The sequence below is a fragment of the Chlorocebus sabaeus genome, chromosome X, assembly GCF_047675955.1.
Source record: "Chlorocebus sabaeus isolate Y175 chromosome X, mChlSab1.0.hap1, whole genome shotgun sequence".
Taxonomy (NCBI): Eukaryota; Metazoa; Chordata; class Mammalia; order Primates; family Cercopithecidae; genus Chlorocebus; species Chlorocebus sabaeus.
The window spans coordinates 68,757,545-68,776,420 of record NC_132933.1 but is presented as its reverse complement, the minus strand read 5'-3'; the positions used below and the strand labels follow the sequence as shown (position 1 = coordinate 68,776,420).

Sequence of the window (18,876 nt, the reverse complement as noted above, 5' to 3'; positions counted from 1 at the left end):
TAGATCTGCCCTGGGGCATACGGGAGCCCAGTGCTCTGAAGAGTGAATTCCCAGCCTGGCAGCATTCACCAGTTGTTGACTGAAGAACCACTGGGCTTTAAGTGAACGTTGCCAGTGGCCTGGCAGAACCCCTGCTATGGGCTGCTGGTGCTGATGGCTACAGGGAGAGGTTCCTCTGCCTGTGGAAAGGGGAGGGAAGTGCAACAAAGATTCTGGATTATGGTCTGAGTGCCACCTTAGTTGCAGTAGAATAGAACTTCAGGTAAATTTCTAAGGTATGTGACTCTAATCCTTGGCTCCCAGACAGCATGTCTGGTCCTACCTGGGGCCAGGGGGAACTCACTGCCCTGAAAGGAAAGACACAAACCTGTTTGGCTTTAACATCTGCTGATTGTAGAGCACTATGGTCTTGAGTGAAAATAGGTTTTACCCAGGTAATAGTTATAGTGAGCCAAGGGCGAGACCCAGTGTTGTGCTGGCTTGCAGTTTGATTTAATACAGTCTGAGTGGTGGCAGCCATAGGAATGATTGCATAACCACATCCCCATTCCAGGTGGCTCAGCACAGAGATAGACTCCATTTGTTTGGGAGAAAATAAGGGAAAAGAATGAGGTTCTCCAACTGGTAATACAGAGAATTCTTCCAGAATTTATCCAAGGCCACCAATGGGTTACCTCTAGGAGCCTATAAAACTATAGCATTATTGGGCTTGGGGTTCAACTCCCAGCGAATACCTGTAAAGTCTTACCAAGAAGGACAGGTACAAATAAGCCTGGAGTGCGAAAACCAAATTAAAAATCTAACTCATCGATGCCCATACACTCCCAAGCATCTACAAGCAGCAAGACTATCCAGAAAAACATGACCTCACCAAATGAACTAAATAAGGAACCAGGAACCAATTCTGGAGAAACAGAGATAGATATGCAGGCTTTCAGACAGATAATTCAAAATAAGTCTGTTGAGGAAACTCAACAAAACTAAAGATAACAAAGAGAAGGAATTTACAATTCTATCAGATAACTTTAATAAAGAGATTAAAATAATTAAAAAGAATCAAGTGGAAATTCTAGAGCTGAAAAATGCAACTTGACATACTGAAGAATGCACGACAGTCTCTTAATAGAAGAACTGATCAAGAAGTGAAAATAATTTGTGAGCTTCAAGACAGGCTATTTGAAAATACACAGAGGAGACAAAATTTTAAAAAAAGGAGAAGAATAAAGCATGCCTACAAGATCTAGAAAATAGCCTAAGAGGGGCAAGTCTAAGAGCTACTGGACTTGAATAGAAAGTAGAGAGAAAATGAGGGGTAAGAAGTGTATTCAAAGGGATACTATCAGATAACTCCCGAAACCTAGAGAAAGAAATAAACATACAAGTACAAGAAAGTTATAGAACACCCAACAGATTTAAACTAAAGAAGACCACTTCAAGGCATTTAATAATCAAACTCTAAAAGTTCAATGATAAAGTATCCTAAAAACAGCAAGAGAAAATAAACAAATCACATAATGCAGCCCCAATACACCTGGCAGCATACTTTTCAGTGAAAACATTATAGGTTAGGATAGAGGGGCATGACATATTTAAAGCACTGAAAAAAAATTAGTCTACACTATTATAACTGGCAAAAAGTATTCTTCATGCATGATGGAGAAATAAAGACTTTCCCTGAAAAACAAAAACAGAGATTTCATCAACACCAGACCTGTCTTATAAGAAATGCTAAAGGGATTTCTTCAATCTGAAAGAAAAGTATGTAATGAGCAAGAAGAAATCATCTGAAGGTACAAAACTCTCTATAATAGTAAGCACAAAGAAAAATGCAGGGAATATTATTTCATTGTCATTGTGGGGTGTAAATTCCTCTTAAGTAGAAAGACTAAATGACGAACCAATCAAACAATAACTACAAAAACTTTTCAAAACATAGTACAATAAGACATAAAGAGAAGCAACAAAAAGTTGAAAAGTGGGGAGACGAAGTCAAAGTGTAGTGTTTTTCAGCAGGTTTTTTTTGCATGTTTGTTTAGACAATCAGTATTAAGTTTCCATCAGTTTAAAATAAGGGGTATTAGATCATATTGGCAAGCCTCATGGTAATCTCAAACCGAAAAACATACAATATGCAAAAAATAAAGAGAAAGAGGCCAGGTGCAGTGGCTCATGCCTGTTATCCCAGCACTTTGGGAGGTCGAGGCAGGCGGATCACAAGGTCAAGAGATCAAGACCATCCTGCCTAACATGGTGAAGCCCCATCTCTACTAAAAATACCAAAAAATTAGCCGGGTGTGGTGACAGGAACCTGTAGTCCCAGCTACTTGGGAGGCTGAGGCAGGAGAATGCTATGAACCTGGGAGGTGGAGCTTGCAGTGAGCCGAGATTGTGCCACTGCACTCCAGCTTGGGCGACAGAGCGAGACTCCATCTCTAAATAAATAAATAAATAGAAACTAAATCATAGCACCACAGAAAATCACCTTCAGTAAAAGGAGGGCAGGGAGGAAGAAAACAAGGAAGAGCGGACCAGAAAACAACTAAAAAAATGGCAGGAGTAAGTCCCTATTCATTAATAACAACACTGAATATAAATGGACTAAACAATAAAAATACATAGACTGCATGAACCCATGAAAAAACAAGAAACAATGATCTGTTGCCTACAAGAAACATGCTTCACCCATAAAGACACATACAGACTGAAAATAAAGGAATGGGAAAAGATATTCCATGCCAATGGAAACCACAAAGGAGCAGGAGCAGTCATATCATACAAAATAGATTTGAAGGCAAAAATTGCAAGAAGGGAAACGGAGGTCATTATATAATGAATGATAAAGGGGTCAATCTTGCAAGAAGACAGAAAAATTATAAATATCTATGTACCCCAAACTGGAGCATCCATATATAGAGAGCAAATATTATTATAGATAAAGAGGGATATAGAACTCAATACAGTAACAGCCAGTGACTTCAACACCCCCACTTTCAGCAGTGGACAGACCTCCCAGACAGAAAACTCAACAATGAAACATCGGACTTAATCTGCACCATAGAAAAAGTGGACCTAATAGATACTTACAGAACATTTCATCCAAAGGCTGCAGAATACACACTCTTCTCCTCAGCACATGGATCATTCTCAAGAATAGACCATATGTTACATCACAAAACAAGTCTTAATATATTCAAAAATCTGAAATAATATCAAGCATCTTCTGTGACCACATTGAATAAAACTAGACATCAACAACAAGAGGAATTCTGGAAACTATACAAATACATAGAAATAAAACAATATGTTCCTGAATGACCAGAGTTAATAAAAGAATTAAGAAAGAAATTTTAAAAAATCTTGAAACAAATGATAATAGAAATACAACATAAAAAAATCCTATGGAATACAGTGAAAGCAGTACTAAGATGGAAATTTATAGCTGAAAGTGCTTATATCAAAAAAAAAAAAACTTCAAATAGCCTTATGATGTATCTTAAAGAACTAGAGAAGCAAGCAAATTGAACCCAAAATTAATAGGAGAAAAGAAGTAATAAATATCAGAGCAGAAATAAATGAATTTGAAATGAGGAAAATAATATAAAACATCAATGAAATAAAAACTTGCTTTTTGAAAAAATAAACAAAATTGACAAACCATTAGCCAGACTATCAAATAAAAACAGGGAGAAGACCCCAAAAATTAAAATTAGAGATGAAAAAGGAAGTATTATGACTGATACCACAAAAATTCAAAGGGTCATTAGTGGCTACTATGAGCAACTACATGCCAATAAATGGGAAAATCTAGAGAAAATGGACAAATTCCTTGTCACATAAAACCTACCAAGAAATCCAAAACCTGAAGAGGTCAATAACAAGTAGTAAGATCAACATAATAATAAAAAGTCTCTCAGTAATGAACAGCCCAGGGCCTGATGGCTTCAGTGCTACATTCCTCCAAACATTTAAAGAAGAATTAATACGAATCCTGCTCATAATATTACAAAAAATAGAGCAGGAGGGAATACTCCCAAAGTCATTCTATGAGGCAAGTATTACCCTGATACCCAAACCAGACAAAGATACAACAACAACAAAAAACTACAGGCCAATATCTCTGATGAATAATAATGCAAAAATCCTCAACAAGATACTAGCAAATTGAATTCAATAATACATCAAAAAGACTGTTCATCAAGACCAAGTGGGATTTGTCCTAGGTATGCAAGGATGGTTCACCATATGCAAATCACATAATATGATACATCATACCAACAAAATGAAGGACAAAAACCACATGATGATTTCAACTGATGTTGAAAAAGCACCTGATGAAATTCAACATCTCTTCATGATAAAAAAAAAAAAAAAAAAAAAACAACTCAAAAAACTGGGTATAGAAGGAACATGCATCAACATAATCAAAGCCATATATGACAAACCCACTGTTAGTACCATAACGAATTGGGAAAAACTGACATCCTTTCCTCTGAGACCTGGAACACAACAAGGATGCCTGCTTTCACTACTGTTAATCAACATAGTACTGCAAGACCTAACCAGAGCAATCAGACAAGAGAAAGAAATAAAGGGTATCCAAGTGAGAAAGGAAGAAGTCAAATTATCCTTTTTTACAGATGGTATTATCTTACATTTGGAAAAACCAAAAGACTCCTCCAAGAAACTATTAGAACTGACAAACTCAACAAAGTTGCAGGATACAAAATGAACATACAAAAATCAGTAGCATTTCTACAGGCCGACAGAGAACAATCTGAAAATGAAATCCAGAAAGTGATCCCACTTATAATAGCTAAAAAGAAAATCAAATACCTAGTAATTAAACAAGAAGTAAAGTATCTCTACAATGAAACTACAAAACATTGATAAAAAGAAATTAAAGAAGATATGTAAAAAGGAACGTACTAAAATGATGCAAGAAATTGAGAAAGACACACAAAAAATGGAAAGGTATTCCAAGTTCATGAATTGAAAGAATCAGTATTGTTAAAATTGTCCATACTACCCAAAGCAATCTACAGATTAAACACAATACCTTTCAAAATAGAATGAGATTCTACACAAAAATAGAAAAAAAAGTCCTAAAATTTATATGGCTCCACAAAATACCCAGTATAGATAAAGCTACCTATGAGAAAAGAACAAAACTGGAGGAATCACATTATTGACTTCAAATTATACTACAAAGCTATAGTAACATGGTACTGTGATGAAAACAGAAACACAGGACAGGGGAATGGAATCGAGAACCCAGAGATAAATCCATGTATCTATAGTAAATTCCTTTTTGACAAGGTGCCAAGAACATACAATGGGTAAAGGACGGTGTGTTCAATAAATGGTGCTAGGAAAACTGGATATGCATATACAGATGAATGAAACTATATCGCTAGCTCTTGCTATATACAAAAATAAAAACAAAATAGATTAAAAATTTACATCTAAGACCTTGAACAATATAACTACTACAAAAAAACATTGGATAAACTTGCCAGGACATTGGACTGGGCAAAGATTTCTTAAGTAATAGCCCACAAGCACAGGTGATCAAAGCAAATATGTACAAACTGGATCACATCAAGTTAAAAAGCTTCTGCATTGCAAAGGAAACAATCAATAACATGAGGAGACAATTCACGGAATAAGGGAAAATATTTGCAAACTGCCCATCTGACAAGGGATTAATAACAGGAATATATAAGGAGCTCAAACAACTCTACAGGAAAAAGTCTAATAATCCACTTAAAAACTGAGCACAAGATCTGAATAGACATTTCTCAAAAGAAAGCATACAAATGGCAAACAGGAATATGAAAAGGTGCTCAACATCACTGATCACCAGAGAAAAGCAAATCAAAACTACAGTAAGATATAATTTCTCCCTAAAATGAGGCCTCTATTCAAAAGTCAGGCAATAAAAAAATGCTGATGAGGATGCGGAGAAAAAGGAAATCTCATACGCTGTTGCTGGGAATGTAAATTTGCACAACCACTATGGAGAACAGTTTAGAGGTTCCTCAAAAAAACTAAAAATAGAGCTACCATACGATCCATTAATCCCACTGCTGGGTACATATGTAAAAGAAAGGAAATCAGTACAATGAAGAGATATCTGTACTCCCATGTTTGCTGCAGCACTGTTTTTAATAACGATGATAAGAAAGCAATCCAAATGCCCACTGACAGACAAATGGATAAAGAAAATGAGGCACCTAAACACAACAGAGTACTATTCATCCATAAAAAAGAGTTAAGAACCTTTCATCTGCATTGTGGGTAGAACTGGAGATCACTGTGTTAACTGAAATAAGCCAGGCACAGAAAAATAAACTTATGTTCTCACTTATTTATGGAAAATGAAAACTAAAATAATTGAACTCATGGAAATAGAGAGTAGAAGGATGGGAAGGGTACAAGGAGAAGGGACTTAGAGGATGGGGGATGGATAATGGGTGCGAAAAACAGTTGGAGAGAATAAATAAGACTTAATATTAGCTAGCACAACAGGGTGAGTATAGTCCAAAATAATATAATTATACATTTTAAAATAACTAAATGCATATGACTGGATGGCTTGTAACACAAAGGATAAATGCTTGAGATGATGTATATACCCCATTTACCCTGATGTGATTATTAGGCACTGCATGCCAGTATCAAAATATCTCATACAACACATAAATATATACAAGTATGTACCCACAAAATTAAAATTAAAATTTAAGGAACAATGCACTGACTGGGTGGAGCAAGATGGCTGAATAGGAACAGCTCCAGTCTCCAACTCCCAGTGCGAACGACACAGAAGACGGGTGATTTCTGCATTTTTAACTGAGGTACTGGGTTCATCTCATTAGGGAGTGCTGGACAATCAGTGCTAGTCAGCTGCTGCAGCCCCACCAGCGAGAGCTGAAGCAGGGCGAGGCATCCCTTCACCTGGGAAGTGCAAGGGGGAAGGGAATCCCTTTTCCTAGCCAGGGGAACTGACACACACAACACCTGGAAAATCGGGTAACTCCCACCCCAATACTGCGCTTTAAGCAAACGGGCACACCAGGAGATTATATCCCATACCTGGCCGGGAGGGTCCCACGCCCACGGAGCCTCCCTCACTGCTAGAACAGCAGTCTGCAATCTAACCGCAAGGCAGCAGCAAGGATGGGGGAGGGGCGCCCGCCATTGCTGAGGCTTAAGTAGGTAAACAAAGCCTCTGGGAAGCTCGAACTGGGTGGAGCTCACAGCAGCTCAAGGAAACCTGCCTGTCTCGGTAGACTCCACCTCTGGGGACAGGGCACAGCTAAACAACAACAACAAAAAAAAAGCAGCAGAAACCTCTGCAGACGCAAACAACTCTGTCTGACAGCTTTGAAGAGAGCAGTGGATCTCCCAACACTGAGGTTGAGATGTGAGAACAGACAGACTGCCTGCTCAAGTGGGTCCCTGACCCCTGAGTAGCCTAACTGGGAGACATCCCCCACTAGGGGCAGTCTGACAGCCCACACCTCACAGGGTGGAGTACACCCCTGAGAGGAAGCTTCCAAAGCAAGAATCAGACAGGTACACTCGCTGTTCAGCAATATTCTATCTTCTGCAGCCTCTGCTGCTGACACCCAGGCAAACAGGGTCTGGAGTGGACCTCAAGCAATCTCCAACAGACCTACAGCTGAGGGTCCTGACTGTTACAAGGAAAACTATCAAACAGGAAGGACACCTACACAGAAACCCCATCAGTACATCACCATCATCAAAGACCAGAGGCAGATAAAACCACAAAGATGGGGAAAAAGCAGGGCAGAAAAGCTGGAAATTCAAAAAATAAGAGCACATCTCCCCCTGCAAAGAAGCGCAGCTCATTGCCAGCAATGGATCAAAGCTGGACGGAGAATGACTTTGATGAGATGAGAGAAGAAGGCTTCACTCCATCAAACTTCTCAGAGCTAAAGGAGGAATTATGTACTCAGCGCACAGAAACTAAAAATCTTGAAAAAACAGTGGAAGAACTGATAGCTAGAGTAATTAATGCAGAGAAGGTCATAAACGAAATGACAGAGATGAAAACCGTGACACGAGAAATACGTGACAAATGCACAAGCTTCAGTAACCGACTTGATCAACTGGAAGAAAGAGTATCAGCAATTGAGGATCAAATGAATGAAATGAAGCGAGAAGAGAAACCAAAAGAAAAAAGAAGAAAAAGAAATGAACAAAGCCTGCAAGAAGTATGGGATTATGTAAAAAGACCAAATCTACGTCTGATTGGGGTGCCTGAAAGTGAGGGGGAAAATGGAACCAAGTTGGAAAACACTCTTCAGGATATCATCCAGGAGAACTTCCCCAACCTAGTAGGGCAGGACAACATTCAAATCCAGGAAATACAGAGAACGCCACAAAGATACTCCTCGAGAAGAGCAACTCCAAGACACATAATTGCCAGATTCACCAAAGTTGAAATGAAGGAAAAAATCTTAAGGGCAGCCAGAGAGAAAGGTCGGGTTACCCACAAAGGGAAGCCCATCAGACTAACAGCAGATCTCTCGGCAGAAACTCTACAAGCCAGAAGAGAGTGGGGGCCAATATTCAACATTCTTAAAGAAAAGAATTTTCAACCCAGAATTTCATATCCAGCCAAACTAAGTTTCATCAGTGAAGGAGAAATAAGATCCTTTACAGATAAGCAAATGCTTAGAGATTTTGTCACCACCAGGCCTGCCTTACAAAAGACCCTGAAGGAAGCACTAAACATGGAAAGGAACAACCGGTACCAGCCATTGCAAAAACATGCCAAAATGTAAAGACCATCGACGCTAGGAAGAAACTGCATCAACTAACGAGAAAAATAACCAGTTAATATCATAATGGCAGGATCAAGTTCACACATAACAATATTAACCTTAAATGTAAATGGACTAAATGTTCCAATTAAAAGACACAGACTGGCAAACTGGATAAAGAGTCAAGACCCATCAGTCTGCTGTATTCAGGAGACCCATCTCACAGGCAGAGACATACATAGGCTCAAAATAAAGGGATGGAGGAAGATCTACCAAGCAAATGGAGAACAAAAAAAAGCAGGGGTTGCAATACTAGTCTCTGATAAAACAGACTTTAAACCATCAAAGATCAAAAGAGACAAAGAAGGCCATTACATAATGGTAAAGGGATCAATTCAACAGGAAGAGCTAACTATCCTAAATATATATGCACCCAATACAGGAGCACGTAGATTCATAAAGCAAGTCCTTAGAGACTAACAAAGAGACTTAGACTCCCATACAATAATAATGGGAGACTTCAACACTCCACTGTCAACATTAGACAGATCAACGAGACAGAAAGTTAACAAGGATATCCAGGAATTGAACTCATCTCTGCAGCAAGCAGACCTAATAGACATTTACAGAACTCTCCACCCCAAATCAACAGAATATACATTCTTCTCAGCACCACATCGCAGTTATTCCAAAATTGACCACATAATTGGAAGTAAAGCACTCCTCAGCAAATGTACAAGAACAGAAATTATAACAAACTGTCTCTCAGACCACAGTGCAATCAAACTAGAACTCAGGACTAAGAAACTCAATCAAAACCGCTCAACTACATGGAAACTGAACAACCTGCTCCTTAATGACTACTGGGTACATATCGAAATGAAGGCAGAAATAAAGATGTTCTTTGAAACCAATGAGAACAAAGATACAACATACCAGAATCTCTGGGACACGTTTAAACCAGTGTGTAGAGGGAAATTTATAGCACTAAATGCCCACAAGAGAAAGCTGGAAAGATCTAAAATTGACACTCTAACATCACAATTAAAAGAACTAGAGAAGCAAGAGCAAACACATTCAAAAGCTAGCAGAAGGCAAGAAATAACTAAGATCAGAGCAGAAGTGAAGGAGATAGAGACACAAAAAAACCCTCCAAAAAATCAATGAATCCAGGAGTTGGTTTTTTGAAAAGATCAACAAAATTGACAGACCGCTAGCAAGACTAATAAAGAAGAAAAGAGAGAAGAATCAAATAGATCCAATAAAAAATGATAAAGGGGATATCACCACCGACCCCACAGAAATACAAACTACCATCAGAGAATACTATAAACACCTCTACGCAAATAAACTAGAAAATCTAGAAGAAATGGATAATTTCCTGGACACTTACACTCTTCCAAGACTAAACCAGGAAGAAGTTGATTCCCTGAATAGACCAATAGCAGGCTCTGAAATTGAGGCAATAATTAATAGTCTATCAAGCAAAAAAAGTCCAGGACCAGATGGATTCACAGCTGAATTCTACCAGAGGTACAAGGAGGAGCTGGTACCATTCCTTCTGAAACTATTCCAATTAATAGAAAAAGAGGGAATCCTCCCTAACTCATTTTATGAGGCCAACATCATCCTGATACCAAAGCCTGGCAGAGACACAACAAAAAAAGACAATTTTAGACCAACATCCCTGATGAACATCGATGCAAACATCCTCAATAAAATACTGGCAAACCGCATCCAGCAGCATATCAAAAAGCTTATCCACCATGATCAAGTGGGCTTCATCCCTGGGATGCAAGGCTGGTTCAACATTCGCAAATCAATAAACGTAATCCAGCATATAAACAGAACCAAAGACAAGAACCACATGATTATCTCAAGAGATGCAGAAAAGGCTTTTGACAAAATTCAACAGCCCTTCATGCTAAAAACGCTCAATAAATTCGGTATTGATGGAACGTACCTCAAAATAATAAGAGCTATTTATGACAAACTCACAGCCAATATCATACTGAATAGGCAAAAATTGGAAAAATTCCCTTTGAAAACTGGCACAAGACAGGGATGCCCTCTCTCACCACTCCTATTCAACATAGCGTTGGAAGTTCTGCTAGGGCAATCAGGCAAGAGAAAGAAATCAAGGGGATTCAGTTAGGAAAAGAAGAAGTCAAATTGTCCCTGTTTGCAGATGACATGATTGTATATTTAGAAAACCCCATTGTCTCAGCCCAAAATCTCCATAAGCTGATAAGCAACTTCAGCAAAGTCTCAGGATACAAAATTAATGTGCTAAAATCACAAGCATTCTTATACACCACTAACAGACAAACAGAGAGCCAAATCATGAATGAACTTCCATTCAGAGTTGCTTCAAAGAGAATAAAATACCTAGGAATCCAATTTACAAAGGATGTAAAGGACCTCTTCAAGGAGAACTACAAACCACTGCTCAGTGAAATAAAAGAGGACACAAACAAATGGAAGAACATACCATGCTCGTGGACAGGAAGAATCAATATCGTGAAAATGGCCATACTGCCCAAGGTTATTTATAGATTCAATGCCATCCCCATCAAGCTACCAACGAGTTTCTTCACAGAATTGGAAAAAACTGCTTTAAAGTTCATATGGAACCAAAAAAGAGCCCGCATTGCCAAGACAATCCTAAGTCAAAAGAACAAAGCTGGAGGCATCACGCTACCTGACTTCAAACTATACTACAAGGCTACAGTAACCAAAACAGCATGGTACTGGTACCAAAACAGAGATATAGACCAATGGAACAGAACAGAGGCCTCAGAAATAATACCACACATCTACAGCCATCTGATCTTTGACAAACCTGATGAAACAAGAAATGGGGAAAGGATACCCTATTTAATAAATGGTGCTGGGAAAATTGGCTAGCCATAAGTAGAAAGCTGAAACTGGATCCTTTCCTTACTCCTTATACGAAAATTAATTCAAGATGGATTAGAGACTTAAATGTTAGACCTAATACCATAAAAACCCTAGAGGAAAACCTAGGTAGTACCATTCAGGACATAGGCATGGGCAAAGACTTCATGTCTAAAACACCAAAAGCAATGGCAGCAAAAGCCAAAATTGACAAATGGGATCTCATTAAACTAAAGAGCTTCTGCACAGTAAAAGAAACTACCATCAGAGTGTACAGGCAACCTACAGAATGGGAGAAAATTTTTGCAATCTACTCATCTGACAAAGGGCTAATATCCAGAACTACAAAGAACTCCAACAAATTTACAAGAAAAAAACAAACAACCCCATCGAAAAGTGGGCAAAGGATATGAACAGACATTTCTAAAAAGAAGACATTCATACAGCCAACAGACACATGAAAAAATACTCATCATCGCTGGCCATCAGAGAAATGCAAATCAAAACCACAATGAGATACCATCTCACACCAGTTAGAATGGCAATCATTAAAAAGTCAGGAAACAACAGGTGCTGGAGAGGATGTGGAGAAATGGAACACTTTTACACTGTTGGTAGGATTGTAAACTATTCAACCATTATGGAAAACAGTATGGCGATTCCTCAAGGATCTAGAACTAGATGTACCATATGACCCAGCCATCCCATTACTGGGTATATACCCAAAGCATTATAAATCATGCTGCTATAAAGACACATGCACACGTATGTTTATTGCGGCACTATTCACAATAGCAAAGACTTGGAATTAACCCAAATGTCCATCAGTGACAGACTGGATTAAGAAAATGTGGCACATATACACCATGGAATACTATGCAGCCATAAAAAAGGATGAGTTTGTGTCCTTTGTAGGGACATGGATGCAGCTGGAAACCATCACTCTTAGCAAACTATCACAAGAACAGAAAACCAAACACCGCATGTCTCACTCATAGGTGGAAACTGAACAATGAGATCACTTGGACTTGGGAAGGGGAACATCACACACTGGGGCCTATCATGGCGAGGGGGGAGGGCGGAGGGATTGCATTGGGAGTTATACCTGATGTAAATGACGAGTTGATGGGTGCTGACGAGTTGATGGCTGCAGCACACCAACATGGCACAAGTATACATATGTAACAAACCTGCACGTTATGCACATGTACCCTAGAACTTAAAGTATAATAAAAAAAAAAATAAAAAATAAAATTTAAAAAATATAAAAAATTATAGGTTGAAAACCAAACAATCCATTTAATGGGCAAAAGATCTGAATAGACACTTCTTCAAAGAAATAAATACATGAAAACGTGCTTAGTGTCATTAGTTTTAGAAAAATACAAAATAAAACCATGATAATTCTACCTAACGCCTATTTGAATAGATAAAATAAAAAATACTAACAATACAAAATGCTAGTGAGGATACAGATCCACTAGACATTGCGGGTGGGTATACAAAATATTACAACCACTTTGGGAATCAGTTTGAAGTTTTCTCACTCAGTTAAATACACCGAACATATGATCAACTAATCTCACTCCTTATGTATTTACTTAAAGGAAATAAAAATTTATGGTCAAAAAACCTATACATGAAGGTTTACAGTGGCTTTATTCATCATTGCCCAAAAGAGGAAACAACTCAAATGCCTCCTCATTGAGGAATGGATAAACAAATTATGGTACCACCATAAAATGAAACACTACTTAGCAATTTAAAAAAATATTCATTGATACAGCCAACAATATGGATGAATCTCAAATGCCCTATGCTAATTAAATGAAGCCAGTCTCCAAAGGCTGTATACTGTATGCCTCTGTTCATAATTACATTATGAGAAAAGCATATATACGGGAACAGAAAGTAGACTGGTAGTTGGCTTGTGGTAAAGGGAGGATTGACTTATAAGGGGAGAATTTGGAGGAGCAGGGTTATGGAACTGTTCCATATTTTTATTTTGGTGATAGTTACAAGGCTGTACGCATTTGTGAAAACTTGCAGAACTATACACAAAAAAGTGATTTTTAAAAATTAAACTTTATATTTTGAGATGATTGCATATTCGTATGCTGTTACATGAAAAACTACAGGGATTCTGTTTATCCAGTGTCCCCCATGCTAAAATCTTGCAAAACTATAGTACTATAACCACAGCCAGGACACTGACATTGATGCAGTCAAGACACAGGATAGTTCCATCATCAAAAGACATCAGAAGGATGAGTTTTAACATATGTAAAGTATACTTTCATTTTAAAAATTAAAAATCTATAAGCCCTATATTGCTCATTTACAACAAAACATCAACATTAACTCTTAATTTTAGGTCCCCTCAAAACTGATTTTCTAACTCTGCTCAATATTTTCATTTAAAAAATCACTTATCCTGAGATAATAGCTTAATGTATTTTAACTTTCAGTATAATCTTTAAAAATCTTTTCACTGTGCTACTATGTTCTTTCTCTGTATATTGAAACTTGTAAACTCTGCACATTCCATTTACAAAAGTAAATATAATTAACATCTAGTCTTCCAGGTCAGTTCAGCTGAATATAACATAGCTTGTGGAGAAGAACACTGGTTTCTTTGGCCATTCCAGAGAGAAGTGGGGAGACAAGAATTTTCTTATTCGCCTGTTAACCTTTCACAGATTTATGCCAATCCACAGAGTTCCTTTGCCATACTATTTCTGACTAAACTGTTATTTAACAAGTATAATTTGTTCAGCAATCAACTAACAAAAATTGTACAACTATAAAACTAGCTACAAGATTAGATAAGCCATATGTTATACAGTGGTTTTTCCAAATCACTAATTTGAAAATAAAAGAAAATGTATAATTCAACTATATAATGAAGGGTTATTTTGGGGGGTAGGTTTGAGTGTCAGTGTTTCACATCTTTGTAATCTAAAAGACTCTTTTATAAGACTTTAACCTTTAAAAGCATACTCAGAATATAATAATTTGATGAATATTTACTATAAATAAAAGCAATCTCAGTGATTAGTTTGCAAGTAACTATAAAAACTACATAGAATTATTTTCTCAAGTATACATTCTTCTCTTAAATACTCAGCTCAAGTATTGTGTGATTTACATCTCTGACCACTGTATATTTTTCTTCCCTCTCTTTGTAGAAGTTGCTTCTGAATTATGTCTCTCAGAAAACACATTACAGGCTGGGCACAGTGTTGTTACTCCAACACTTTGGGAAGCCGTAGCAGGAGGATTGCTTGAGGCCAGGAGTTCAAGACCAGCCTGGGCAATATAGCAAGACTCTGTCTCTACAAAAAAAAAAAAAATAGCTGGATGTGGTGGCACGTTCCTGAGGTCCCAGCTACTCAGAAGGCTGGGGTGGGAGGATGGCTTGAGCCCAGGTGTTAAATAAAGGCTGTGATAAGATGTGATCATGCCACAGCCCTCCAGCCGGGGTGACAGAGTAAGACTCTGTCTCTTAAAAAAAAAAAAAAAAATTTAAAAAGTGCAACAGATTAGAGTAATCATAGTTCAAATAGATTCTGTATTCAAGCTATACTTTTTAATGGGATATTATGATTAAATAATTTTTCTAAAGAGGCAAGTCATATTATAAAGTTTTTATATAAACTATGGGAGGGATTTTGTACAGAGTGTGAAAAGGATGCAGGATTTCAGAAAAAAAAAACTTAAGTCTTATAATAATATATAATACAAATAATATATTAGCAAGAATGTAGATATTTGGGGATATCCACTCTCATCCACTCTCATTCTACTGATCCGCTATAACAATCATAAACTCAGAATGAGGCCAATCAGACTCAAAGCACAGTTATAACAGGAAACTTTCTATAGTCCATTGTGATTTCACAGTAGCCTGTCATTTCAGATATTAGGTCTATTCCTTATGTCTGGAGAATTTTTAAAGTGGACTGGTGGAAAAAAAAAAAAAAAAAAGTATTGTCATTCTCCTGTAATTATTCTTGGAAAACAGAATGCTAGCAAAGACCCTCCCTAGGTGAGACATTGCTAAATCGTAACAACATGCACACAGCCCCCTGGTGTCAACAGCAAATAGCAATCAAGCTGGTATTTTTTACTTACTATTCAATATGGAAGGAAAGGAGGAGATAGGAAGAGACGTATAGCAGGGAGGAAAGATACACAGGAGGTTAAGAAAGAAAGAAACAAGAAAAATTAAAGAGAAAGAGAGATAAAGAACATAAAATAAATTAAAAGAAACATTATAGAAGAATTCTTAAACCCATTTATGCCTAGTGTTCCATTATTGGAACGCTAAGCATGTGGGAGTTATTTATATCCTACTGCTCAAGGTCATCATCAAAGTCTGACTGCAAAAATTCAAAAAATTGCAGCCTCAGGCATAAATGGGTTAAAATACTTGCTGTGAGTGGTCATACTTTAGCCAACCTCATTGGAATGCTGTCGGGGTAAATCCATAAATGTAGTCATTATAAAACCTTGACCTAGGTTATAATCACAAAACTGTAAATTATCTAATATTTATTATTGTACACAGTCTTTAAAAGAAATGTTTATGCCATTGCAAGGAAAATAAATTGAATTGTCAAAAAAATTATGAATCACATTTCTTCCTGTTACATGCTTTGTGTCCCTTGCTTATAAATTAATATTGATTCTATCTATTCTTCCCTCCTCAGACAGTTTAAGTCTCTAAAATCTATCAAAAGCAGAACTAAAATGAGAATACTAAATACAAATCAATTTGGCATCATTATTTACGTAACTAACCTTAACGTAGAGAGAGAAAAATAGGGTTTTTTTCTACTCTTTCTCACCTCTGACAAAACAGGTATACTTTATTAAGCAAAAATGAAAAGAGGAATTAATTTTTAATTATCTTTTTAATTGCTGTAAAATACAAATTTATGTATTATATAAAAATCTCAAAACTCTACTGTTCCCGATTGTTATTTTCCTTTCCTTTTTCTCTTTAAATATCTTCGAATCCACATCATTTCTTTTGTACATGAAAAAGATAATCAGGCTGTGAATCAGTAAGAGTTACTAAACTTTATTTGACTTTTTTCATATTTATGTCAGCTTTTGAGGTAACTGATATTTTATTTTTGCATTGATGCAGTATACACAGGAATTTAAAGCAACTTACCTTTAAACTGTACCTATTTAAAATTATCTGTAAAGACCACATCTTCATTTTACCTCTGTTCTAACATTCAAATAATAAAATACAGAATTTACTACCTATTGAAAACACATGTAACCTTTTGAGACTGGCTCACTCAGCACAATGCCCTTGAGATCCATCCAAGTTGCTGGATGTCTCAACAGGTCTTTCCTTTTTACTGCTGAGTAGTATGCCATCACATGGACGTATGACAATTTATATTTATTCATTCCCCTTTTGAAGAACATTTAGGTAACTTCCAGTCGGGCTATTACAAGTAGGGTTGTTACGAACATTCATCTATAGGCTTTTATGTGAACATAGGATTTTATTTTTCTAGGATAAATGCTCAGTAGTGTGACAACTGTATGATTCTATTTCTATATCATTCTCAAAATAACAAAATTATAGAGATGTAGAACATATAAGTGGTTGCCAGGAGTCAGGGAAGGCAGAGGGAAGGTTGTCACTATATTTCAAATGTGATGACTACTTGTGATACATCATTCTGTCTAGACTGAAACTCAGATGACGTATTGTTACCTAAAAAACTATCATTAATTATTTACAATAAGTGTATCTAATGTACAATTTTTTAATATTACAATTAGAACATATTGAGAGCAGTCTAACCATCAAATAACATTTAATTCACTAAAGAGATGAAAAAATTGCAAATGAAATTCAGAAAAAGAAAAAAACAGGCTTAGACAAATTTATATTAAAATAATAAAAAATATGAATCAAGCAGCTAAGGGTATAATAAGAAAATCTGCATACCTGTTAATTTGATATGTCCTATTTCATCAAGCAAAATGCTGTAAATCAAAATTCACATTCAACAAGATGGAATAAAATATTTTACATAAAACATTTACATAAAAATCATAAAACTAAGATAGGTCAGTATCTATTTAATATATTTAAAAAAATTTAAATGATTAACTTAAAGTCAATGTATGTCTTACAAAGATTACTTTTTACAAACAAGTTTCATGTAATTCATATAGAATTCCCTATAATATTTAAAAGACCTAATGGAGTTTGACAAAAAGTACTTCCAGAAACACAGACAACATGAATACAAAAGAAGAATACAGCTTTACTTTTCTGGCTTCAGGTCTCTATAAACAATTCCTAATTGGTGCAGATGATCCAAAGCAAGGGCCAGTTCTGCGAGGTAGAATTTCACATCTTCCTCTGTAAACAGAACCTAGAACAAAATAATGAATTATCATTTGATCTTTCTTTCAGTATTCAGTATATTTAAAAATACTTCTTTCAAAATGAGTAGACAGACAAATCTAGGAAAATAATAAGATAATAAGCATAGTCAATTCTTATTTGACTGGCATAATTATTGGCAATACCAGAGAAATAAGATTTCCATATAAATGAAACGAAACTCTTTAAGAATGCGTCACTTCAATATTAACCATTTTAATGTAAATCTTTCCGAAACATTATGTTGTTTGTATATCTTCTCACACTAAATGCACAGCACAAGATTCACCTTTTTTAAAGTGACTTAGTCCCATAATACCAATATTAATTTTAGTACTCTGCTATAATATAGTTACCCTTAGGGTATTTGAAATATAGAAGGTATTTTGTTTTAGCACTGGGAATTCCACTATTTCTACCATTCTCTCTTTTACTGTCTACTATCATTTCTCAGAAATTTCACTTTTAGGGGCTCTACAAACCCAAAGCTTTTACTACACTACCACAAGTTGTTAATTTAGTAACTCTTATCTTACACACAATTGTGAACTCATCTCTGACCTAAGGGGTGGATCCAAGCCTCTTCTGTTAGTAATGTATATGAGTGTAATGGCACTGTATTACTCAATCATTTTGTGCCTGGAAATAGGCTGCTATGATGAAGTGAAGAGTAATGAACTTGAATCAGAATTGGCAGTGTAATATCAGACATGTCACTTAGCCCTTTGGGCCTCAGTTTCTAAATCTGTAAAACAGAACAAT

The 18,876-nt window shown here is 36.5% G+C and overlaps 1 protein-coding gene across 7 annotated transcripts in view; it reads right to left on the bottom strand.

Moving 5' to 3' along the window:
• Positions 1 to 18,876, bottom strand: part of RPS6KA6 (ribosomal protein S6 kinase A6) — a 134,316-nt gene that overhangs the window by 63,610 nt on the left and 51,830 nt on the right. For all 7 annotated transcript variants that reach the window (XM_073013547.1, XM_073013549.1, XM_007992172.3 and 4 more), the window contains 2 exons: positions 17,997 to 18,103; positions 17,671 to 17,708 (listed from right to left, as the gene is read on the bottom strand). In XM_073013547.1, the coding sequence (XP_072869648.1) occupies positions 17,671 to 17,708; positions 17,997 to 18,103 (145 nt within the window). The remainder of the gene's footprint in view (positions 1 to 17,670; positions 17,709 to 17,996; positions 18,104 to 18,876) is intronic.